The sequence below is a fragment of the Epinephelus moara genome, chromosome 8, assembly GCF_006386435.1.
Source record: "Epinephelus moara isolate mb chromosome 8, YSFRI_EMoa_1.0, whole genome shotgun sequence".
NCBI classification, from domain to species: Eukaryota; Metazoa; Chordata; class Actinopteri; order Perciformes; family Serranidae; genus Epinephelus; species Epinephelus moara.
The window spans coordinates 45,503,864-45,525,550 of NC_065513.1; the positions used below are offsets into that span (position 1 = coordinate 45,503,864).

The following is a 21,687-nucleotide window of genomic DNA, read 5'->3' on the forward strand; positions in this document are numbered from 1 at the left end:
TACCTGCTCAGGTACTCTGTCCTCTACCTGCTCAGGTACACTGTCCTCTACCTGCTCAGGTACTCTGTCCTCTACCTGCTCAGGTACTCTGTCCTCTACCTGCTCAGGTATCAAACTGTATATAACTTTTACCAATGAATAAAAACTGAATGAATAAACAGTTCAAATAACTAAAACTGTAATTCATTCATTCATCTCCTCTGTGATGAACCAGCAGCAGCTGCAGTCTGGTGACTCACTCAGCTTCAGGATGATTCAACATTCCTGGATGTTACTGTGTCATTAAATGCATCATCACCTTCACCATCACTCTGATGTTTGGATTTCCTCTGAATGAGTCACGACTGAAACTCTGCTCAGGTTTGATAGAACGATGAAACATCACTGCAGAGACGTCACAGCACTGCAGTGTTACTGAACGCTTCCTGTGTCAGTGGTTCACTGCAGGTGGAGGGTAAAGATCACTGACTTCACAACCTGCAGCTGACATAATTCACTTTTGTAGCGAGGACACAGTCTTGGTACACAGGGCGCCCGCTCCACCTGCTGAGCCACTGGGCGCCAATGTGTTTATCCTCTCAAATTTAACAATGAAACTCTCTGAATCCACTCCGGATCCTATTCTCTTTCTTCTCCTTCGCAGCAGCAGCTGAGGCTCATGGGTATTGTAGTATTTAAAGACAGAGAAAAACCTGATGCATCACGACATAAAGTGAGAAGATGAATAATCTGACACAGAAATACACAAAGAGGAAAAGTTGCAAATAACTGGTGATTGATTAAAGCTGCAGTGTGTGAATTTAATCTAATGGTTGTGTTCTGGTTACGTTTATATCTCCACAGGGAGCAGATCCTTGTCTACAGAGATCACCATGTTGCACCACCATGTTTCTACAGTAGCCCAGAACGGACAAACCAAACACTGACTCTAGATAGAGACATTCATGTGTTCACAATTTATACTTCTGCATTGAATCGACGCTGTACCGACTGCGTGGGCTCCACATCGAGGCAAAGACCCTACGCTGTAGCCTGACGTGCAGCTCCACAGAAATGTAGCTACACTTTAATTTCACAGATAAGAAACAATAAATTGTGAAGACAATAAAGCCTCCACACACTGTGTGTGATTTATCCTGGCTGAAATATGAGCAGAGGAAATCTCTGCTAGCTGCTAGGCTAATTTAAACAATGTAAAATGCCATAGGCTTGTGCTAATAACGTTAGCATGTTGTATTTGTGGGGAAAATGTGTCCAGATAAAGACAAGTGTTTGTCTGTGAATGCTGCGAGTTATAGTGAAGCTGATTTGTGTTTGAAACTGTCTCTAAATAATTTCAACATTCAGTTCAGTGTAATAACTCACCACTCTGCTGGTTTTTCTTGTTTGAAATATTAAAATAATCCAGAGTGATGCTTCCTCGTCTGATAAACCATCTTTAGCTGATCACAAGCAGACAGCAGCTGACACAGAGCACACTAACCAGAACACAGACGACTGACCAGCTGACAGTATTAATTATCTGCAGCTTCAGCCGCTCAAATAAAAGTCTTCATCTGTCTGCCTCCGCACAACAACAACAACTGACGACACAAACATGTCTGGAGACACTTTTACTGGGTGTGTAGCTGCTGATAAAGGTCACATTTAATTACCAGATTTCTGAATGGACTTTGGCACGACGTTCGCTGGGCGACAGTAACACACACGGACAGAAAAACAGGAAATATACAGCAGGATTCTTTCAGGGAAACTCAAGTCTGAACACTTGTTTTAAAGACTTTTAATATATATATATATCTTATCAATACCAGATACACCCATCAATATCATTATGTTAGTATCAGAAAATTAAAGCCAATCAGGTGCAGTTCTCCTCATGGGCTCCTGAATTAAATCTGGAGGGTTACAAGACAATTAAATATATTTATTTTTTGTTGCAGAAAATTTTGGTGTGTTTTAACAACTTTTCTCTAATGTTTGCTTTTTTCTTGTGAAACACTGAATAACTGCAGTAAAAATGACTTTGTCTCAGAGCTCTGACAATTAGCCGATCAATTAATCAGCAACTATCCTGATTCTGATGTGAGTGCAGCTGAAACAATGACTCCAATGATTTGTCAATTTGATGCTTGTCATTGTGGCACATGATAATAAACTGAACAGTCTGGGATTCTTCGACTGTTGGTCAGATATATAAACCATGTGCAGATGTCACCTCAGACACAGCAGGACATGTTTCACTATGGTCTAACATGTTACTGACAAAATGATTAATCAAGAAAAGAATGAGCAGATTAATCAATAATGAGACTAATGGCTGGTTTAAATCACAGTAAACTGAATCTGTTTGGACTGTTGGTTGAACAAAACTCAGAGAAAGTGGGATGTATTTTAGACTATTAATTGATTAACAGTGAAAATAATGTGAAAATATTTTGGTGTTGTGACATTACAGAATTATTATTGCTATCAGTTACACTGACCCTTAAAGGACTGAACACAGAGAGGGAAATGTTTTACTATCACTAAAACTTGAAACAATTTTGTTGGAAGTTTGTGTAAAAAGTCTCCCCTTAGAAAATGACTAAAGGAAGGTGAGCTTCTCCGTCTGGTTACATCTTTTATACGATATCGTAGATGAGTAAATGTAGACACTATGATAGCCGCTAATTTTCATATCACAGTGTGCCTTAAAACCTGTCTATCTGTGCGACCTTAGTATCAAGATGAAACTTGTGATTCACACTCCCACATTTGTGATACCAGAGAGAAACTTGACACTGAGGGCCTAAAACTTAGCACTCTGACTAAAAGATAAATGAGACGAGAACAAGTTGAGACAGAGCCGCTGGTTCTGGTGAATCAACTGAAACCGTTTCACGTTCAGAATCAATACGTATCAATAAATCAATATTTTTGACAACACTACAACAGAATGGAGAGGTCTCTGTGTACTACACAGCAACAACAAAGCATTGGAGCAACGACTGGATCAAACCAGACACTGTCACCAGGTTTGTTTCCTGACTGTGCAGCCGCTCCCTCAGCAGACTGACACTCCCAGCTGTCACTGCAACACCTGATGACACCTGAGTCATGTGACTCAGCAGAGCTGTACCTGCTGTCAGCTCGCGCTCTTATTCGCCTGCTCACCACAGCACCATGCTGCTGACAAACTTCACTGTATTAAACGTTAAGTTATTGATATATTTATAATGTTTACAGAACAGTATGTAGGCCTATATAATATAAGATGGTATCATTTATTATATTATAATAAAGACGTCTGATGTTTACAGAGTTCAGACACCTCTTTTCCACCAACATGGAGTCGGTTCTGTTTCAGTTCCTGCACCTTCTTTTGAACCATTGAGAGCATTTCAACCAAAACTAAACTGGTTCAGAACCTGAGGAGTTGGTTTCATACTGGAACCAAAAACAGCAGGTTGTCCTTCACCTGAGGTGAGAACGCTGACGACATGTGGGCGTGTCACATTGTACAGGTCGGCGAAATCAAGTGTGCAGTGTCTCATTAATGTTTGGTCCTCGCTTGTTTTGGGATAAAAACAAATATCTGTGATATCAGAACAAAAGCTCACAGGTCGTCAGTGTGATCCGCCATCTTGCTTCTACTGTCGTGTAACGCCCTCCGTTGATGACACATCCTTGATTTGAATAGATGTGGGAGGAAAAAAAAATCAACACCACAGTATCACGATATTTTTGTGGCAGTATCGTATCGTCACACAGCGCTAAGTATTGATTTTTTTTTTTTTTTATAACAGAAATTATTAATATTACAAATACAAAACAGCTTTTAGTATTCTACTAGAATAATACAGGCATTGCTTTTTCAGTGCACTACAGAGGCTACACTCTGCTGCAATAAAAAGGATTAAAGTCAGATGAATGGACTGAAAACTTTATTCTATTAAATAAAACAGACGTTCAAAGTTTTCCTTTGGTAACAAAATTTACTGTTGAAGAAATTTAATAAATCACAGTATATTTTATAGCAATATCCAGCATATCGCAACATATGATAAATCACAATGATATTGTATTGTGATTTAAGTATCGTGATAATATCGTATCCTGGATCTTTGGTGTTTCTCACCATGAGTGCAAATACAGGCTGGTTCTCTTGAGTCTGAATGAAACCGGTTCAAGAACCAGACCGTTCTGTCACATTATAAACTGTACCATATTATATTTGATATTCTGTGATACAGCTGTACTGTCACATTACACATAGGTCTGCAGTGATACACCAGGTTTAGGTTAGGGTTGCAACAATATGAGATTTCATGGTAAAATACCTGCCTCAGAAAATACTGTGGTCATCATCATCATCATCATCATCATCATCATCATCAGTCAGAATGATCCTTAAAGAAATTAAAACAGACGGTTTATTGTTGATTGAACAAATGTGTTATTACTTTAACTGAGACCTGAAACCATTTCGTAAAATGTTGCCTCTTAGAAAATAACTACAATAAAGGGGAGATTATAACCAGTACATCGCTTCAACCCTCGTGTCAAAGTAAACCATAGCAGGAAAACTGACAGTTTATATTTGCTCTCATATACAGAATTAAAAAAGGCATCTGGATGGAAAATCTAACTTGCACACGCTCACTTCTTTTCCTCCACTGAGGGAGTTTATTAATATTAAAAAATAGTTTCAATTCTAATAAAGCATTCGCTCAATCAAAAAACAAACTTGTTAATAACAATAGTTACTGTGCAGTAACACATACTGGGATACTGTAAAACCATGATATTTTCTGATTCAGTTATTGTACCGTAAAAATCTCCTACTGAATCAACCCCAGTTCCATCTGATCTAGATCTTATATTTTATCATGATACAATATTATTATTATTGCTATAAAATGTATTTTGATTTATTACCTTTGTTTCCAGTTGTAAGTTATGTCCCCACGTCTGTTTTATCTAATAAGACAAAGTTTTCAGTCTGTTCATCTCACCTCAGACACTTCTATTGCAGCAGTAAAATATATGTAGTGGACTGAAAAAGCAACTGATAATACTGTTCTAGTTTGCTCCCTAAAGATTAATGTGGATTAGTAATATTCCTGTAAAACTTCATTAAACGCCCAGTCCCTTTACCAGGCCGGTGTGGTCACACATTTTGACAAATGAAGGCCTGTCTCTATTAGAGGCCTGGTCTGGTTACCAAGCAGTTCATTTTTTATAGTACAAGTTATTTGAATGTATAAAAGCAGGTTGTTGGCTTCCTCACATGACGTGTCCGGTCCTTGATTACCCTGCAAGTATTTCATATTCCTTCAGTCTGTCAGGGTCGTCAGATCAAAAGAATCAAAAGGCTTTTTCATAAAGATTAATCCAAGTTGTGAGGATTGTTTTAACAGGATAAAGAGGTGTTGTGTCAGTATGCCAGGAGCTGGAACTCTGTCTCTGATGCTCTGTCTGTCACAGTCAGATCAAATAAATGCGTCGTAATTGATATATTATCTGAAGCTTAATTTTTATTATACAAGTATTATTAATGCTGATTTAAATAAACAATTTGATTGTATTTACAGGCCTGTCTCAAATAACAGCCCGGGCTATATTATTCGACATTTAAGGGTATTAATTTGTAATAAAACGATGGATACTTGGCATGAAACATATCACAATACTAAGCAGTATGGATTGTTTCCCACCCCTGTGATATATTATCCTTTATATCCAGACTACACTCAAGTAAGTGCCACTGTCCCAGCTGTTATACAGGTTCATCTCTGTTACACAGTCACAATAAGTGAAGAACATTAATGATTAAAACCTTTTGATGGTTCTTTACTTTAAACAGCCCATAATAATAAACTTTACCTTATCAAATGACACCACACGTGTCAGCCTGTGTCCTCACTCAATTAACTGGTTTCTGTGTGTGGCCTTCAAACTACCAACCCCTCCTACCCTCAGCCGCGTGCACGCCACACACGCACGCGCTCGTTATAATATTATGGCTCATATTAACCGAAATAACGAGATAAACCGGGAGGTGATGTCCCGGTTGGTCCGTCCTCATGTCCCCGGCTCAGTGGAGACAAAATGACAGAGCCAGGAGACATTTTGAGATTCCCTGTAGTGTTGCAACCAGGTAGAAGCTAATGCTAACATGCTAACAGGGGAAATGAGGCTTTTCCATTGCTGTAGGTAGCATCGCTGTTAGCATTAGCATGCTAACGAGACGACAACAACCCACCGCGTCTAAAACAGCTTAAACGATCCAGCTCATGATCATAACTCACGCGGACACGAAGCGACGACTCACGCGTCTGATGCTGTGTTTGATTCACCGCGGTTATAACAGAATATGTCCCCGCCTCACAGCTGTTAGCCTGTTAGCTTAGCTAGCACCAACGGGCTGTGACAATGGAATGCTCCGAGGCTAACAGCTAGCCACCAGCTAGCTCCTTCCTCCAACACAAAAACACTAATGTTAGCTAACATGTGGATCCGCTCACAGCAGCCTGGTTATCTACCGACACATTCCCGGTAATTACGACACATACCTGAGTCACACAGCGACACGGTGACACGAGATGTAGTTTCCCCCACAGCCGACCTACCTCCTCTGCTTCCCCGGGTATCCGAGCCCTGCTCCGGGGCTCCGCAGTCTGAGATCCTCCGGGCCTCCGGGGCATCAAGGACCGAGCGCACCCAGCAGCCAGCACAGTGCGGCTCCACAGCCGGTACCGATCCACCGATATATGTCCACAAATATCCCGTTAAAATCCCGCACGGAGGCCGAGATCCCACCCAGCGGTCCTGGGCTAAACTTCAGCCAGCTAGCCGTCCCTGCCGCCGGCCTCTGCGTCTGATTATCCGGCTTCAGGAGGAGACACCATCCCCCGCAGCTCCAGGACCAGCTCAGCACACGCTCACAATATAACTTTAATATCTGAGGCTCACTGGAGACACACGGCTGACGTTAGCTCCGGTGCTTCCTCTGCATTACTGCCGGTCAGGGTGAGGAGGAGACAGAGACACACTGAGACACCCACACACTCACACACACACACACACTCACACACACACACAACACACACACACACACACACACACACACACACACACACACACACACACACACACACACACACACACACACACACACACAGCTACAGTTCACCTCCTCACAGCTCAGTCTGCCTTTTATTTACTCACTTCATGTTTTTGTTTGTTTTCATACATAAACAAATAAACGAGTTTATATGTAAATATATAATATCATACTGTTGATATTAGTCTGACCATGTAAAAAAAGGCACAAACATACAAACAGACAGAAAGAAAATAATATTTACACATAATGAAAAGCCATGGTCAGTGTGTAGTTGGTGTGATTTACACATCCATCAAAAGGTGGAGGAAGTATAAACGTATTAAACCCGCCTCTGCTCCATCAGTCAACGAGAGAAAAGAAACAGACATCTTCCTCACACAGATAAACCTGTACTGAAGACTTTTCTAAAATGACCATCGTTATTGCCTTTTGACTTTGTCACACAAAAACAACCCGTGAATATGTTCATAATATTAAATAACAAATATCTGTCTTACAAAACCTGTCTTAGCAATTATCTGTGACTTACAAAAATAAATATAAATAAAATATAAACATGTTAATGCTGGAGTCATAATGTCTTCAGGTTGTCCATCTGTCCGGCCCATGCTTGTGAACACAATATCTCAAGAACACCGTGAGGGAGTTTCTTCAAATTTGGCACAAACATCCACTTGGACTCAACAATGAATTGATTAGATTTTGGTGGTCAAAGGTCAAAGGTCAGGGTTGCTTTGACCTTGCATCTGTCTTGTCATGAACAAGATATCTCAAGAACACCCAGAGGGAATTTCTCTAAATTTGGCACAAACGTCCACTTGGACTGAAGAATAACATGATTCAAGTTTTGTGCTTGAAGGTCAAAGGTCAGTGTGACCTCACAAAACATGTTTTTGGCCATAACTCAATAATTCATACGTTAATTAAGTAACACTAGTTCTAATGAGGTGATGTCAAAAGGTCAAAGGTCAGCTTGACTGTGACATCATCATGTTTTAACGTCATATCTCAGGAACAGAAGGGGAGACATTTGGTCAGATACTGAATTGGTGACTCTAATCTTGAAACTGTGCTGATTGTATAGATCTTCTGTGTGTGAAGCATCCATGTTTTCACTGACATGGATGGTGGGCGGAGTCATACAACCACAGGGTGGGCTGATGGGCGGAGTCATACAACCACAGGGTGGGCTGATGGGCGGAGTCATACAACCACAGGGTGGGGACTCCAGGTTTATAGATGTTTGAGGTTTTTGAAAAAATCTGATTCGACTGAATGAGATAAAAACTTTCATCACTTTCTTTATGATTAAAAAATGTTATGTGTAAAACAAATGTTGCTGGGGAGAACGTGTCGACATCAGCTGTAAAATAAACCTAAACTCAGCGCCGTCTGCCGTCACCGCACAGAATAACAGAGCGCACACTCACACAGAACATCAGCTGTCACCTGAAGGCACCACTTTTTTTATAACGTTTGCAGAACCAGTTTTACTCCCTGTGAACCATCAGCTGGTGGAAAAACCAGAATCACCAGACTGAGTGAGTTCATGTTTCATGAATGACGTCATTAACAGTGAGTTTGTTATAAAACTGACACCACTCTTTATTATTGTCTTCTAAAGGTCCAAAATTTAATGTGAAGAGCGTCTTTATTTGAGTTTATATTGAGGATTTGTTTCTTATGAAACCACCACAGACTCACTGACAGGAAGAACACCTGAGCTCAGGTGTGGTTGCTCCAGAATAAAAGCACTTCCTGGTTGGTTTGTAGCTGCAGAACTGATCATAATAATTTAATCCAGGGTGAACACTTTAATCAGCTCGTGGAACTCACTGCGTGTTTATGACATGACGTCACAGGTGTCGTCATCATCGTCGTCGGTGGAGACATTCTGAGTCCAGAAACACTGGCTCCTACATTTCCCATGATGCACCTGGATCAGTCTTTCATTCAGCCTCCCTGCCTGTAAACAGACTCCACACATGCTGTTTATAGTCTGATGACATCATTGTGACATCATCTGGGCTTTTGTCTCTCTGGAACTGACGAAGCTGGTGGCAACACACACACACACACACACACACACACACACACACACACACACACACACACTTCTGATGTCCGCTTGCCTGAGGCAGAGGAGGTGATCTGCAGTCTCTGTTTCCATGGTAACTGATGCTCTCACACACACACACACACACCTGTGACAGATGTGGAGTGACGTCTAACAGACGCTGTGAGAGCGTGAGATCAGAGAGAAGACGAGTGGGAGATGGGGGGGGGGGNGGGGGGGGGGGGGGGGGGGGGGGGACAAAGGGAGGGAGGAGGAAGATGAAGGTGCGAAGATGAGAACAAAGGAATTCAACAAGAGATCAGAGACGAAGGAAACAGTGAAAGGAAAAAAATGAGGGATTAGAAATTTAAAAAATATTGAAGACAAAACAAAGAATGAGGCGTGAGGTGATGAGGAGACATAAAGTAGATTCATTCTGTAAAACACCTGAAATCTTTCCCTCAAGATGAAGCATCAAGATTTAAATAATTATAAAGTTGTTTATGTTGACTGTTCGGTGGGAGGAAGGGTTGTGATACTCATGGACAGGATCTCAGGGTGCAGCCGGGGGGAGGAAGGGGTCTGGTTTCTGCTCTTTGCAGATGATGTGGTTCTGTTGGCTCATCACACCGTGACCTTCTTCATGACCTGGGGCGGTTAGGATGACAGTCAGCTCCTCCCAGTCTGAGGTCATGGTTCTCTACTGGTGAACACTGGATCGTTCCCTCTGGGCTGGGAGAGAGTTACTGCCTCAAGAGAAGGAGGTCAAGTATCTCTGGGTCTTGTTCACAGCGAGGGGAAAATGGAGCGTGAGATGGATCGGCGGTTTGGTGTGGCGTCTGCAGTGATGTGAGCGCTGTGCAGGACTGTCGTGGTTCAGAGGGAGCTGAGCTGGAAGTCAAAGCTCTTGATTTGTAAATACGGACCTCCGTGTTTGCAGTGTGCTCTGTCCACTCTGATTTACACTGTCAGTCCATCAGTCTTGACCAGTGTTCGTCACATCTGTTTGAGAATCTCCTTGGTCATTATTTCTCCTCTGACGTTTGAAGCAGCCTTGCCCGGCGTGTCGTTAGCTTTAGGGCTAGCTTTACAGCTAATGTTAACTGAGCTCAAGTCTGACATCCTTGGTTGCAGGTTTTTTGCACAATGTCTGCTCAGTCTCTGGTGGTGCAGACGCCATCCAGAGATTATGTTAATAACTTCACAGCAGCAACACATCAGGACTCTAACAGGACTTTACTGAAGTTTGGTGGAGGATAGAAAAACATGACTGTCTGGTTCACCACCATGACCGGAAGTCAAAGCTTTCCATTTCCTGCTCCATCTGCGTCCCAACCCTCACCTGTGGTCATGAGCTCTGGGTAGTGACTGAAAGAATGAGGTCACAGATACAAGCATCTGAAATGAGTTTCCTCTGTAGGGTGTCTGGGCTCAGCCTTAGAGATAGGGGGAGGAGTCAGACATCTGGAGGGAGCTCGGAGTAGAGCCGCTGCTCCTTCATGTTGAGGTGGTTCAACATCTGATCAGGATCCTCCTGGGCGCCTCCTGTTAGAGGTGTTCCAGACACGTCCCACTGGTAGGAGGCCCCGGGGCAGACCCAGAACACATTGGAGGGATTATATATCTCATCTGGTCTGGGAACACCTCAGGGTCCTCCAGGAGGACATTTTTTCACCGTTTTGAAACCGAATTTTATTAACTTTTTTTTTTTTTTTACATCATTTAAATTTGTCTCATTTTCTGTGGTGTGACAAACTCATCACACATATTTATTTTTGCTCTACCTGGACTCTTAAAACGAACAGACATTGCGTAGATTGGCGTGTAGCTTTGGCGCCCCCTACTGGGGGCCGCGACCTGCAGGTGGGAAAACAGTGTTGTAAAATATCTCAGGTGGGTGTTTCTGCTGGGGGAATTCAGACTCATAAAATCACAACTGCACCAGACCAGAAAGGTCAGATCATGTGGTCGTATCAGTTGAGAAAGAATACCGACGTCATGTTGGTGTTTAGTTCAGAGTCCCAGAGTAAAGAGTCGGACGCAGCAGCTCGTCAGTACATACAGTATTCTTTATTGAATGAAGCTAAATAATGAAGAGAGATTCAATCCCCTTTTATGAAAATAAATAAATCATTTTCTTTGTCTCACAGAAGCCCAGAACACAACCTGCTGCAGCTGATCTCATCTTCTGCTGTCGTTTGTTTTTCTGTTTCAAACCAGGATATTTGACTTCCTGCTGACGAGAGTTCATTCAGCTCAAACACCACGAAGAAACCAGAAACACGAGACGCTCCGTTTTGGCACGAGATAAACGCTCGCCAGAGAGAAGAGGAAGAAGAAGAGGAAGAAGAAGAAAAGAGAGACAGAAGCTGAGGGGTTAAATTAGAATCAGCAGTGCATTTGGTTGAGCTCATGTTGGGACGCCTGATGGCGCAGACCTCCGCCATTTTATTCCCCAAAATATCCCTTCAAAAGAAAGAAACAATAAAATCTCAATGTGCCAGTAAGCGTTGCCATGGTGACTAATTACAGACTTTTCCTTAACGAGCTAACACACCTGCTGAAAGGCAAAAAAACCCTCCACCTGCCGTAGTGATTCCACTCTCACTGTTCACAGCTAGCCGCACTCCCATCCGCTTTCAATGGGGAACGCTAACGATGCTAACAATGCTAATGAGCCATTCATTAAAAACTAAAAGTAAAATTGTTTCCTGCAACGTTTCAGGTGAAGAGGAGGTGACTGCTGAGTGTGAGTGTGAGGGGAGTGATGATGATGATGATGATGATGACGTCACAACTGCTGACCTGCTGTTACATAATACAGCTGGAGTGTGTGTGAGTGTGTGTGTGTGTGTGTGTGTGTGTGTCTGTGAGGACGGAGGAAGGTGTGTGTGCTTTTGAACTTTAAACTCAGGTTCAGACTTCACTCAACCAGAGGCAACTTTCCTAGAGCAACATTGCTGCCCTCATTGAAAATGTTGCTAATTTTAGACTAAACTGTATTAGAGTTCCTGCATGACTACAGATGGTTTCAGTCAACTTCTCTGGAGCGTCGTTGCCTTTTAACAACTCTAACAAACTCTGAGTTGCCTTGTATCTTGACTCAGACACTGGGCAACTTGTAGAGCAACTCTTGACGAGGGCTGAGGTTCAAAGCTGCAGCACAGAGACATTCTGGTATCACACAGCATCTGTTGATTTCAGACTTCATTTTATTCAGGTACTTTTTCTGTCCTACAAAGAAATGTGATGTCTTTTTAATCAACTCAGAAGTTGACATGTTGAAGCAGCATGTTGCTCAGACAGTTGCTGTGTTGCCTGTGGTGGAGCTGAGCCTGAAGCTGCTTCTGTACGTCTGAACACACAGTACTCAGGTCTCCTGTAGTGGAGGACAGTGCTGCAGTCGTACACAGTGTTCTGTGCAGTTACACACTAACACTGTGTACGACTGCAGCCCGGACTACATGAAGTACACACTGTACTACACACTGCAGGGCCGTCACTCCTCAAATCATCTGCTCTGAATAAATGAACCTGAACTGAACTTACTCGCTCACGAGTTTCCTTCACTGAGTGTAAACAAAGGGAAATAAACAATTCATGATAATCGATTAACCGTTAAAGTCATTTATCAGTTCATATCTCAGTAAACTGACATTTTATGGATCTAATCAACATCTGACAGAAGAACTGACGACAGAAATAATCAATATTTAAATCAGATCATGTTTGTGACATGAGATAAAGATGCTGACAGTGACCTGTTGGTACACAGGAAACTGTCGCGCTGCGTCATGACACCAACAAACAATAAACAGCTGTCAGTTTAATGTCTGTTGATGAATCTCAGAATTTAAAATCGAGTGTCGACTCAGTGATGATCTGAACGAGCTGAGATTAACACTGTGCACTCAGTCGTACAGAGTGTGTGCAGTGTTTGCTGAGTGTAGAGAGGACAGTCTGTGTGTGTGTGTGTGTGTGTGTGTGTGTGTGTGTGCGCGTGTTGATGCAGTCTGAATGTCACAACTGAATCCAGGAGGGGGGGTTGGGGGGTCAGAGGTCAGACAGGTGTTGCAGGTCAGAGGTCGCAGCTCTACTGCTGCTGATCTTTGAAGGCGTCCAGACTCAAGGCGTTGTCCAGGAAGCGCCGCAGCTCCATCAGGTGAGTGTTCTTGTTTCCTGTCGCTGGAGCTGCTGCCGGTCCTCTGCCAGCGTACCTGAGAGACAGACAGGGAAGGGTCAAAGGTCAGAGCAGCCCGAGCTGACACTGATACTGAGAGGAATCATTCTGACAGAGCTGCTCTCCAAGTGTCCGAGATACGAGTCATCAGCTGGAGATTCATCATGTTAAACGTTCGGTTTTTAATTCATCAGTCAGGGTGTGGTGAACTTTTGGGGACATTCGGTCTCCAGATTTAGCTGCAGAGTGAGCGCTCCTCTCTGATACAGGCAGCTGCAGACACAGACCCAGGGAGAGTCTGAGAGAGACGGAGGCAGCTGCCCGACAGAAGAGAGGCTTTGCCAGGTCACATAACTTTATCTTCTGCCTTCTGCTTACAGGTGCTGAATTTACAGCTCATGGCAACCTAACACGATACCGTCTCTGGACAGCCCACCATATATCGAAAATATACCTTCATCATTTACTGATGAATTTCAAAACTTTTCCACAATATTTATCCCATTTTCATTAATTTATATAAGCAGCTTAAATGCTGGGATGCGTCTCGGACACTTTTGAAGTAGGGTGTACGTCCACATGGAGAGTTCGGCACACTTCTGTTTCCTGACAACTACCTCTGGCCACCTTCCCTCTGCACCTAAATATCAAACCCTGCACTTCCTGTTACCATGGTAACTACAGGTGTCGTCAAATCAAAAGCTGATGAAGATGATTACCAGACAGGCTGGGCTCTCTGGATGGTGGTCCTGATGCGAGGCTTCACGTAGTCGTAGTAACCCTGGTTCTTGTGCTCCTCCTGACACCACACCAGGTCGGCGTTGGAAAAACGTTCACACTCCGCTTTCACCTGGTCGAACGGGAACGGAGACAGCTGCACGAAAGAGAGAGAGAGACAGAGTCAGTTCTTTGGAGGTTATCAGGTAACAACAAACTCCAGCCAATCAGAATCCAGGATTCTTTCTGGCTGAGGTTTAACAGCCAGAACATCAAGAGCACGAACACATTAACAGAAGTAGTTTTTGGTGCCACCTCAGTCGAGGTTCTGAGCAAGTTGAGACCAAACTAGAAGGCGGAGTTAAAACACTGCAGACCACTGATTGGTCAGAGAATTGTCACTCTCTTTTAAACGCCATTTTCAAACAGCCAAGCTGGCGTCAGCGGAGACCTGACCAGATATTAGAAAATGTCAGCCTGTAAAACTGCTGATGAGCTGATGAGGTGCAGACACTCCTGTCTGTCAGCAGGTGAAAGGACTCGGAGCGAGAACACACTGTGTTTGTGTGTCACTGAAGATGATGTCATGGCTGTTTGATGTGGCGTCACTATGGCGATGAGCTGAGAATCCTGCCTGCTCTGACGAGGTAGTGAGAAGAAGGGACTCAGTAGTGCCATCTGTGAGTGTGTGTGTGTGTGTGTGTGTACCTGCTCGATACGTGCGATGGCCACAGTTCCCTCCATGCCTCTGTTCTTCCTCTCTTTGGTCAGCTCGTAGTAAACCTTCCCTGTGCAGAAGATGAGCCGCTTCACCTCCTCAGGATTCTGCGTCGCCACACCGTCCTCTGGGATCAACCTCTGGAAGTGAGTTCCTGCAGAAGGAGGAGGAGGAGAAGAAGAAGAAGAAGAAGAAGAAGAAGAAGAAGAAGAAGAAGACACTGAAGGTAACACTCTTCTTTACAAATTACTACCAATACTAATAAAAATAATGACAGTACCAGGCAGCATCTCGTCGAAGCTGGATCGAGCTTCTGGGTGACGCAGCAGAGACTTGGGAGTGAAGACGATCAGCTGGAGGGACAAACAGGAAGTTCATCATGAACTATCAAACGTATTAAAGTACAGGTACCATTAAGTTCCATTTGAGAAACTGAAGTCCATTAAAAACTGTGTGTGTGTGTGTCTCACAGGCTTCCTGTACGGCAGCAGGATCTGGCGTCTGAGAACATGGAAGTAGTTTCCAGGAGATGAACAGTTCACCACGATCCAGTTACAGTCGTAGAGCTGACGCACCGCAAAGTCCTCCGTGAGCGGCTGAGACACACGAAGGAGGAGACGAAGACGAAGATGAAGAAGAAGAAGAAGAAGAAGAAGAGATGTTAGATCCTTCCTTACACTTTCAAAATAAAAGCTGGGGCAGTTTAAACCACCAAACACCATGATGTGATCTGACTTTGCTCAAAAACTGAAGGCTAAAACTAAAAATCACACACCCACATCAGATGAAGCTGCAGGTTTGCACGTCGCTGATCGCTCGTCACAGAGGAGCAACACCTTCAGACAATGACTGTTTTTATTGTGCAGACTTTAACTTTGAAACAGACAGGAAGTCTGGATGTGTTTCCTGTTGTAGTTCCCTACTTAAAAACATTTTAAAAGAGACAGAGAACAGCTGGAGTTTTACCGGCATGACGTCGGGGTCATCGTTGCACATCTGGAGGAATCTCTCTGGACGAGCTGAAGAATGCTCCGGACCCTGAGACACACACACACACACACACACACACACACACACACACACACACACACGATCAACAGTTTTAAACAACCTCAGCCGAGCAGCGTCTCAGAGTGAACACGCAGTCATGATGTTAAATGTCCAGCAGGTGGAGCTGTTTCTGACACTGAACCACAGGGTGGATGACATCATCATTACTTTATCTTTATACTATATGAACATAAAGTCGTATTCTTTCACACATTCAACTGATTCATATGTTTTCAAAACTTCATAACGTCCTGTCTTTCATTCAGTTTTCAGACTCAGATTAAAACACTGTGCAGCTCTGATTGGATGGATTTTAGTTTTTATTCTAAGATTCCTCTTCATGATTTTTGAATTTTGCTGCACTTGTTTTTTCTTTTCCTTCTCTCAAACTATTTATATTTTACGCACCAAAACACAGAGACATTCTCTGAATGTGAAAACCTACCAATGCCCTGTGTTTTGGTGCACGGCATCTGTGCAGTTGTTTCCTGCAGGACTTTAAGCAGTTTCTTTATGTAAAAAGAAACCCACAGATCAATATAATAAGTATAAACAGTATCAAAACACAAAGCAGTAAAATACGTACGCAGCAGAAAGAAGCAAAATATAAGAGACAGACTGAATGGCTGATTTAACATCACTGATCAATGGAAGTATAAATATTGCACAGTCTAGCATATACGTATGTTGACTACAGTCTGATTGTAGGTGTGTGCGGCTATGTTAGCGGTGCTCTCTTAAATGTCCACGACAAATTTCTCCTCAGGGAGACAATAATCTTGTCGTCTTGTCTTGTCGGATACTGATTTGTTTTGAAACAGATCAAAAGCTGAGCTCAGTGAAATCCTGAGAGCTGTTTGTCTCTTTGTGTCTGCTGGTCAACACAGTCATTAGACCAGAGCCACACCAATCAATCAGCTGGCTTCTACATCATCAGCTGATCAGTCTGTGTGTTTATGCTGTCACACTCTTTTATTTCTTCTCACATGTTTTATTATTATTATTACAGTTTTTATCTCACATTATTGTTGTGTGTCTTATTACATTGTTTTCTATTATTTCAATGGTCTGATTCTATTTGGCTTCTAAAAAGTTTTAATCCTGGTTCATCCATGTAGAGACCTCTGTAAACTGCCGTATAATGAAGTTATTATTATGTCTTTATAATAAAGTGAGAGACGTCTGTCCTCAGTCTGTCTCAGTGACCATCTCACCAGATGAAGGCGGCTACAGTTACTGAAAGACTGGTGGTCAGTGGGATGTGAGGACTCTTAAACCAACGTGTGCACAGATGTGAAGCTCTGACTGTATCTGACTGATGTTTAATGAAAGTATTCAGCCTGTGTAGCTGAGGGGACAGGTCACACTGATGCTGGTCATCAACCATCAACATAAACTACAGATCACCTGTAAAGCATTTTAATAAATCAATCTATCATCATTAAACAACTGGAGACTGAGAACATTTTAAATAAATCAGCATCATATCTGACAGGATGTGACTGTTTCTGTGACTTCCTGTACGGACTGAAGGCTGCTGGAAACTGTCCGACCTCACCGCAGCTTTTTGTCTCCGCCTCCTGCTGCAGCCGCCTGCTCTCGTCCACAGGTGAGGCAGAGCTCGTCTCTAACGAGCCCACTGTCTACATGATGCTGTGTGTGTTTGTTTCGCTCACCATGCCCTCCATGCCGTGCGGCAGCAGCAGCACGATGCCGTTCTGTCTGACCCACTTGGCCTGACCGGGACAGATGAACTGGTCGATGATGCACTGAGCCGTGTTGTGGAAGTCTCCGAACTGAGCCTCCCACAGGATCAGAGCGTTGGGACTCGCCATCGCAAAACCCAACTCAAAACCTGCAGACACACAGAACGTTAGAGCCTCAGTGTACGATGCAGAATATTTACCACAACGTCCATCTGCACACACACACACACACACTCACACACACACACACACACACACACACACACACACACACACACACACACACACACACACAGGATATTGATGTGCAGAGAGACAGCAGAGCGTATAGACTCACCCAGGACTCCGTACTCAGACAGCGAGCTGTTGCAGACGGTGTACGGCGCCTGGTCAGGAGACAGGTGGTTCATGGGAATGCAGGTCCTCTTGTCAACATTCTGGTCGTGGAGGACGTGATGACGGTGGCTGAAAGAGGACAAATAGCTTCAGTTACAACACTGGAGTTGAGAAAAGACGGAGTTCAATCTCTCCACCTCCTCATTTCAACATGCACATCTGTCATGTCAAAACCAGAACAAACTCTGAAGTACTTCATTGTTTCAGTATTTTAATTCTGTGTCACTTTATACTTGTACTCTTCTACGTCTCACAGGGAAATAATGTTTTTGTCCACTACATTTATTTGATAACTTTTAAAAATGCATTATAGTTAATCACAAAAAGGTCAGAATAACGTGATAAAAACTGTTTTTTAAGATGTAAAAATGAGAAAGTCACTTTACAGATTCAGGTTAATAAGACAAAAGTTTATCTTGACAAGATGTGCAGATTTTTGGAAATAACGAGAACAGTTCTTGTAAAAACTGAATCATTTTCTTCTAATTATAAGAAAATAAAAGTGATAATAACATGATCTTGTTCTGAAGGACGAAACTGATCCTGGAAAGACGTGAAACTGCTTCAGTCTATTTCTGTTTATCAGCAGTTCTGTCTGCTCTGTGTCGTCTCTGTAAAAACTAAATGAAGACATAAAGAATCTGTTCACCTGAAGGTCCCTCGCTCGACGTCCTGTCCCGACAGTCTGATGTGGATCCCCTCTTTCAGCAGTGATCCAAAGGCCATGTACTCGCCCAGAGCCCAGTCCACCGTCCGGTTACGAACCATCTCAGCTCGACTCTTCAGGATACGACTCAGACCTGAAACAACGAGTCCTGGTCACTGAGTATCTGAGTACAGTCAGCAGGCGTCATGAGGCAGCTGTGCTCTACATGGTTTCATAATTAGAGAAACAAACTAGTCGTCAGTCGTCTCCACAGTAATTGAAGATTTTAAAAGCTCAGAATATTCTCGATGAACTAAGTCCACATTTAACAACAGAAAATAAATCAGCAGAATGTGAATAATGTTTTTGTTTCTGTCATTTTGCCAATAAAGATTAAATATTAAAGTCAAATAAATAAAGAGTGTGAAATGAGTGGTACCTCCGTGGATGGTGAAGTCCTCCACGGGGACGGACGAGGCCACTCCTCCGATGTGGTTCAGGTTCTCTTCAGTCAGACCGGTCGAGGGGCAGCTCATCGACTTGGGCTGTCCATCCAGGGTGAAAAAACCTGCAGATGACAACACGTCAACAAAAGAACAGGATCTGAGTCCAGAGACCTGGTTCAGGGTCAGTGTTTGATCTGATGAGGGTCCAAATTAATCAGACAGGAAATGATGTCATGTTGCAGATTCTCTTGATGTTGTTATCACATCTTTGTCTGAATCTTCTGTAATTAAACTCTGATTGATACGCATGAATGTTACTCTACAGTAAACACACAAACATATCCTCCTCCTCCTCCTCCTCCTCCTCCTCCTCACCAGGCCAGGGGGAGTCCAGCCAGTGCTTGATGTGGAGGATCTTCTCATCTTTAGAGCGAGCGTACGCCTCCTCACAGATCTTATCATACTTGGCGATCTCCTCCTGCACACACACACACACACACACACACACACATACACACACACACACACAGAAAGAGAAATCAGCAGTTTATTCAGTTATGTTAATATTTCATTTCTTAAAATATCTCGGTCCTCATACGTAGTGGAATATTCACTTTCATCAGAAATGTAAACAGCTTAGAGAATATTGTCTTTTTCAGAAAGGTCAAGAACCAGAACATCCTGTGCATCGTGAGTGTGATCTCTTTCACTCAGATACAGAAACTGAGTCCAGCTGCAGTCAAACAAACCGCTGCAAACAAATGTTCCGCCCTTACTCTGAAAATCTGCATCCTGTGAGACACAGGAAGTAGCTGACTAAAGAAGAAGAGTGTTGTTACCTCGTACTCCTGCCGGGTCACTGCTCCCTCTGCGATCAGTTTCTCTGCGTACTTCTGCAGAACCGGCTTCTGCTTCTTGATCTGTTTGTACATCAGCGGCTGAGTGAACATCGGCTCGTCCATCTCATTGTGACCCATCCGCCGGTAACACACCTGCGCACACACACGCAAAGGACAGGTAAACCTCACACAGTGACACGTCGCTGTAGAGTGTAACCAGCACATAAGGGATGACACTGACCAGGTCGACCACCACGTCTTTGTGGAACGTGGCCCTCCACTCAGCAGCCACCTTACAGACGTAGATGACGGCCTCGGGGTCATCAGCGTTGACGTGGAAGATGGGAGCGTTGACGACTCGAGCCACATCAGTCGGATACGGAGACGAGCGAGCCATACGAGGATCTGTGGTGAAGCCGATCTGCGGACACGACGTCAGAAAGCTCACTCATCTGTGTGTTTATCACCGTGTGTGTGTGTATGTGTGTTTGTTACCTGGAGCCGATCTGCGGACACGACGTCAGAAAGCTCACTCATCTGTGTGTTTATCACCGTGTGTGTGTGTGTGTGTGTTTGTTACCTGGTTGTTGACAACGACGTGCACGGTGCCGTGCGTGGTGTAGGACGGCAGGTCCGACAGGTGAAAGGTTTCGTAGACGATACCCTGACCTGCGAACGCTGCGTCTCCGTGCAGCAGGATGGACATCACCTGGACAGAAACAGAAATAGAAGCTCGGCGTCAAAAACGTTTCCAGAAGAGATTAAGAAGAAGAAACCTCGGAGTAATATTTGATCAAGATTTGTCTTTTAATTCTCATTTAAAACAAACCTCACGGNGGACATCACCTGGACAGAAACAGAAATAGAAGCTCGGCGTCAAAAACGTTTCCAGAAGAGATTAAAACGAAAATACTGATTTTATGAGTCTGAGTTTGTTGCTCCAGAGACGAGGTGTCCATTAGTTATGAGTCTGAGTTTGTTGCTCCAGAGACGAGGTGTCCATTAGCCGTCTCAGTGGCTGACTGACTCACTGTTAGCTTCACAACATGAAGGTCGAGCAGACACAGACAGGATGTAGAAATATGTAAATGTGTCTCCAACTTTGTGTCACTAGTTTACAGACGGCTGTGAAAGAAGGACATGTGACTGAGAAAGTTCTTCTTTGTGATGATTAAATGTTGGCGGTGAGTTGACGGTGCGTCAAACCTCCCGTTCTCAGGTGATCAGCTGACGGTCATGACGAGGAGTCAAGCGTGTGTCTCAGTCTCACCCTCTTGCCGTCGTTGTCTCCGCAGTAGAACTGCTCAGCTTTGGTCTTCCCCTGCACCACGGGGTCCACGGCCTCCAGGTGAGACGGGTTGGCCACCAGAGACAGGGTGATGTTCCTGTCCGTCACACGGTTGATACGACGATGGTACATCCCCAGGTGGTACTTGACGTCTCCAGAGCCCTGAGGACGACGAACACAGCAGAGGAAGACATGAATCGAACCTCACATCACATTTTATGACCATTATTTGGACTTTGTAATAATATTCTTCAGACATTATATTACCTTTTTTTTTGCACATTTTAATCAGATTTGTCAGACATTTTATTACATTTTTTGGACACATTTCACTGTGACAACTTTGACCATCACTTTAGTTTTTATATGACACACACTTTTAGTAATGACTTTAAAAATATAGATTAATTTGGAGCGGATTATGTGAAGGTCATATATTCTAATCCTCACTTCCTGTGGGCTACAGCAACACTAAACCCCTGAGCTTGCCTGAGAAGGACTAAATGCACAAAGCTGCTATTTTTAAATATCCCA

General features: G+C 43.5%; 2 protein-coding genes across 3 annotated transcripts in view; both read right to left on the reverse strand.

Moving 5' to 3' along the window:
* Positions 1-7,074, reverse strand: part of LOC126394091 (zinc finger MIZ domain-containing protein 2-like) — a 27,342-nt gene extending 20,268 nt beyond the window's left edge. The window contains exon 1 of one of the 2 annotated variants that reach the window (XM_050050697.1): positions 6,615-7,074. The gene's annotated coding sequence lies outside the window, so the exon portion shown is untranslated. Of the gene's footprint in view, positions 1-6,557 lie in introns of both variants that reach the window. The other variant, XM_050050698.1, reaches the window with a different exon arrangement.
* Positions 7,075-11,215: 4,141 nt separating this feature from the next.
* The window catches only part of ogdha (oxoglutarate dehydrogenase a), a 39,546-nt gene continuing 29,074 nt past the window's right edge, over positions 11,216-21,687 (reverse strand). The window contains exons 9-23 of the mRNA XM_050050696.1: positions 21,136-21,315; positions 20,446-20,574; positions 20,107-20,286; positions 19,866-20,018; positions 19,402-19,504; positions 19,020-19,148; positions 18,584-18,734; positions 17,876-18,003; positions 17,509-17,687; positions 15,749-15,820; positions 15,253-15,378; positions 15,063-15,135; positions 14,773-14,936; positions 14,067-14,221; positions 11,216-13,384 (exon numbers count right to left, since the gene is read on the reverse strand). Of these exons, the coding sequence (XP_049906653.1) occupies positions 13,261-13,384; positions 14,067-14,221; positions 14,773-14,936; positions 15,063-15,135; positions 15,253-15,378; positions 15,749-15,820; positions 17,509-17,687; positions 17,876-18,003; positions 18,584-18,734; positions 19,020-19,148; positions 19,402-19,504; positions 19,866-20,018; positions 20,107-20,286; positions 20,446-20,574; positions 21,136-21,315 (2,046 nt within the window). The 3' untranslated portion in view covers positions 11,216-13,260. The remainder of the gene's footprint in view (positions 13,385-14,066; positions 14,222-14,772; positions 14,937-15,062; positions 15,136-15,252; positions 15,379-15,748; positions 15,821-17,508; positions 17,688-17,875; positions 18,004-18,583; positions 18,735-19,019; positions 19,149-19,401; positions 19,505-19,865; positions 20,019-20,106; positions 20,287-20,445; positions 20,575-21,135; positions 21,316-21,687) is intronic.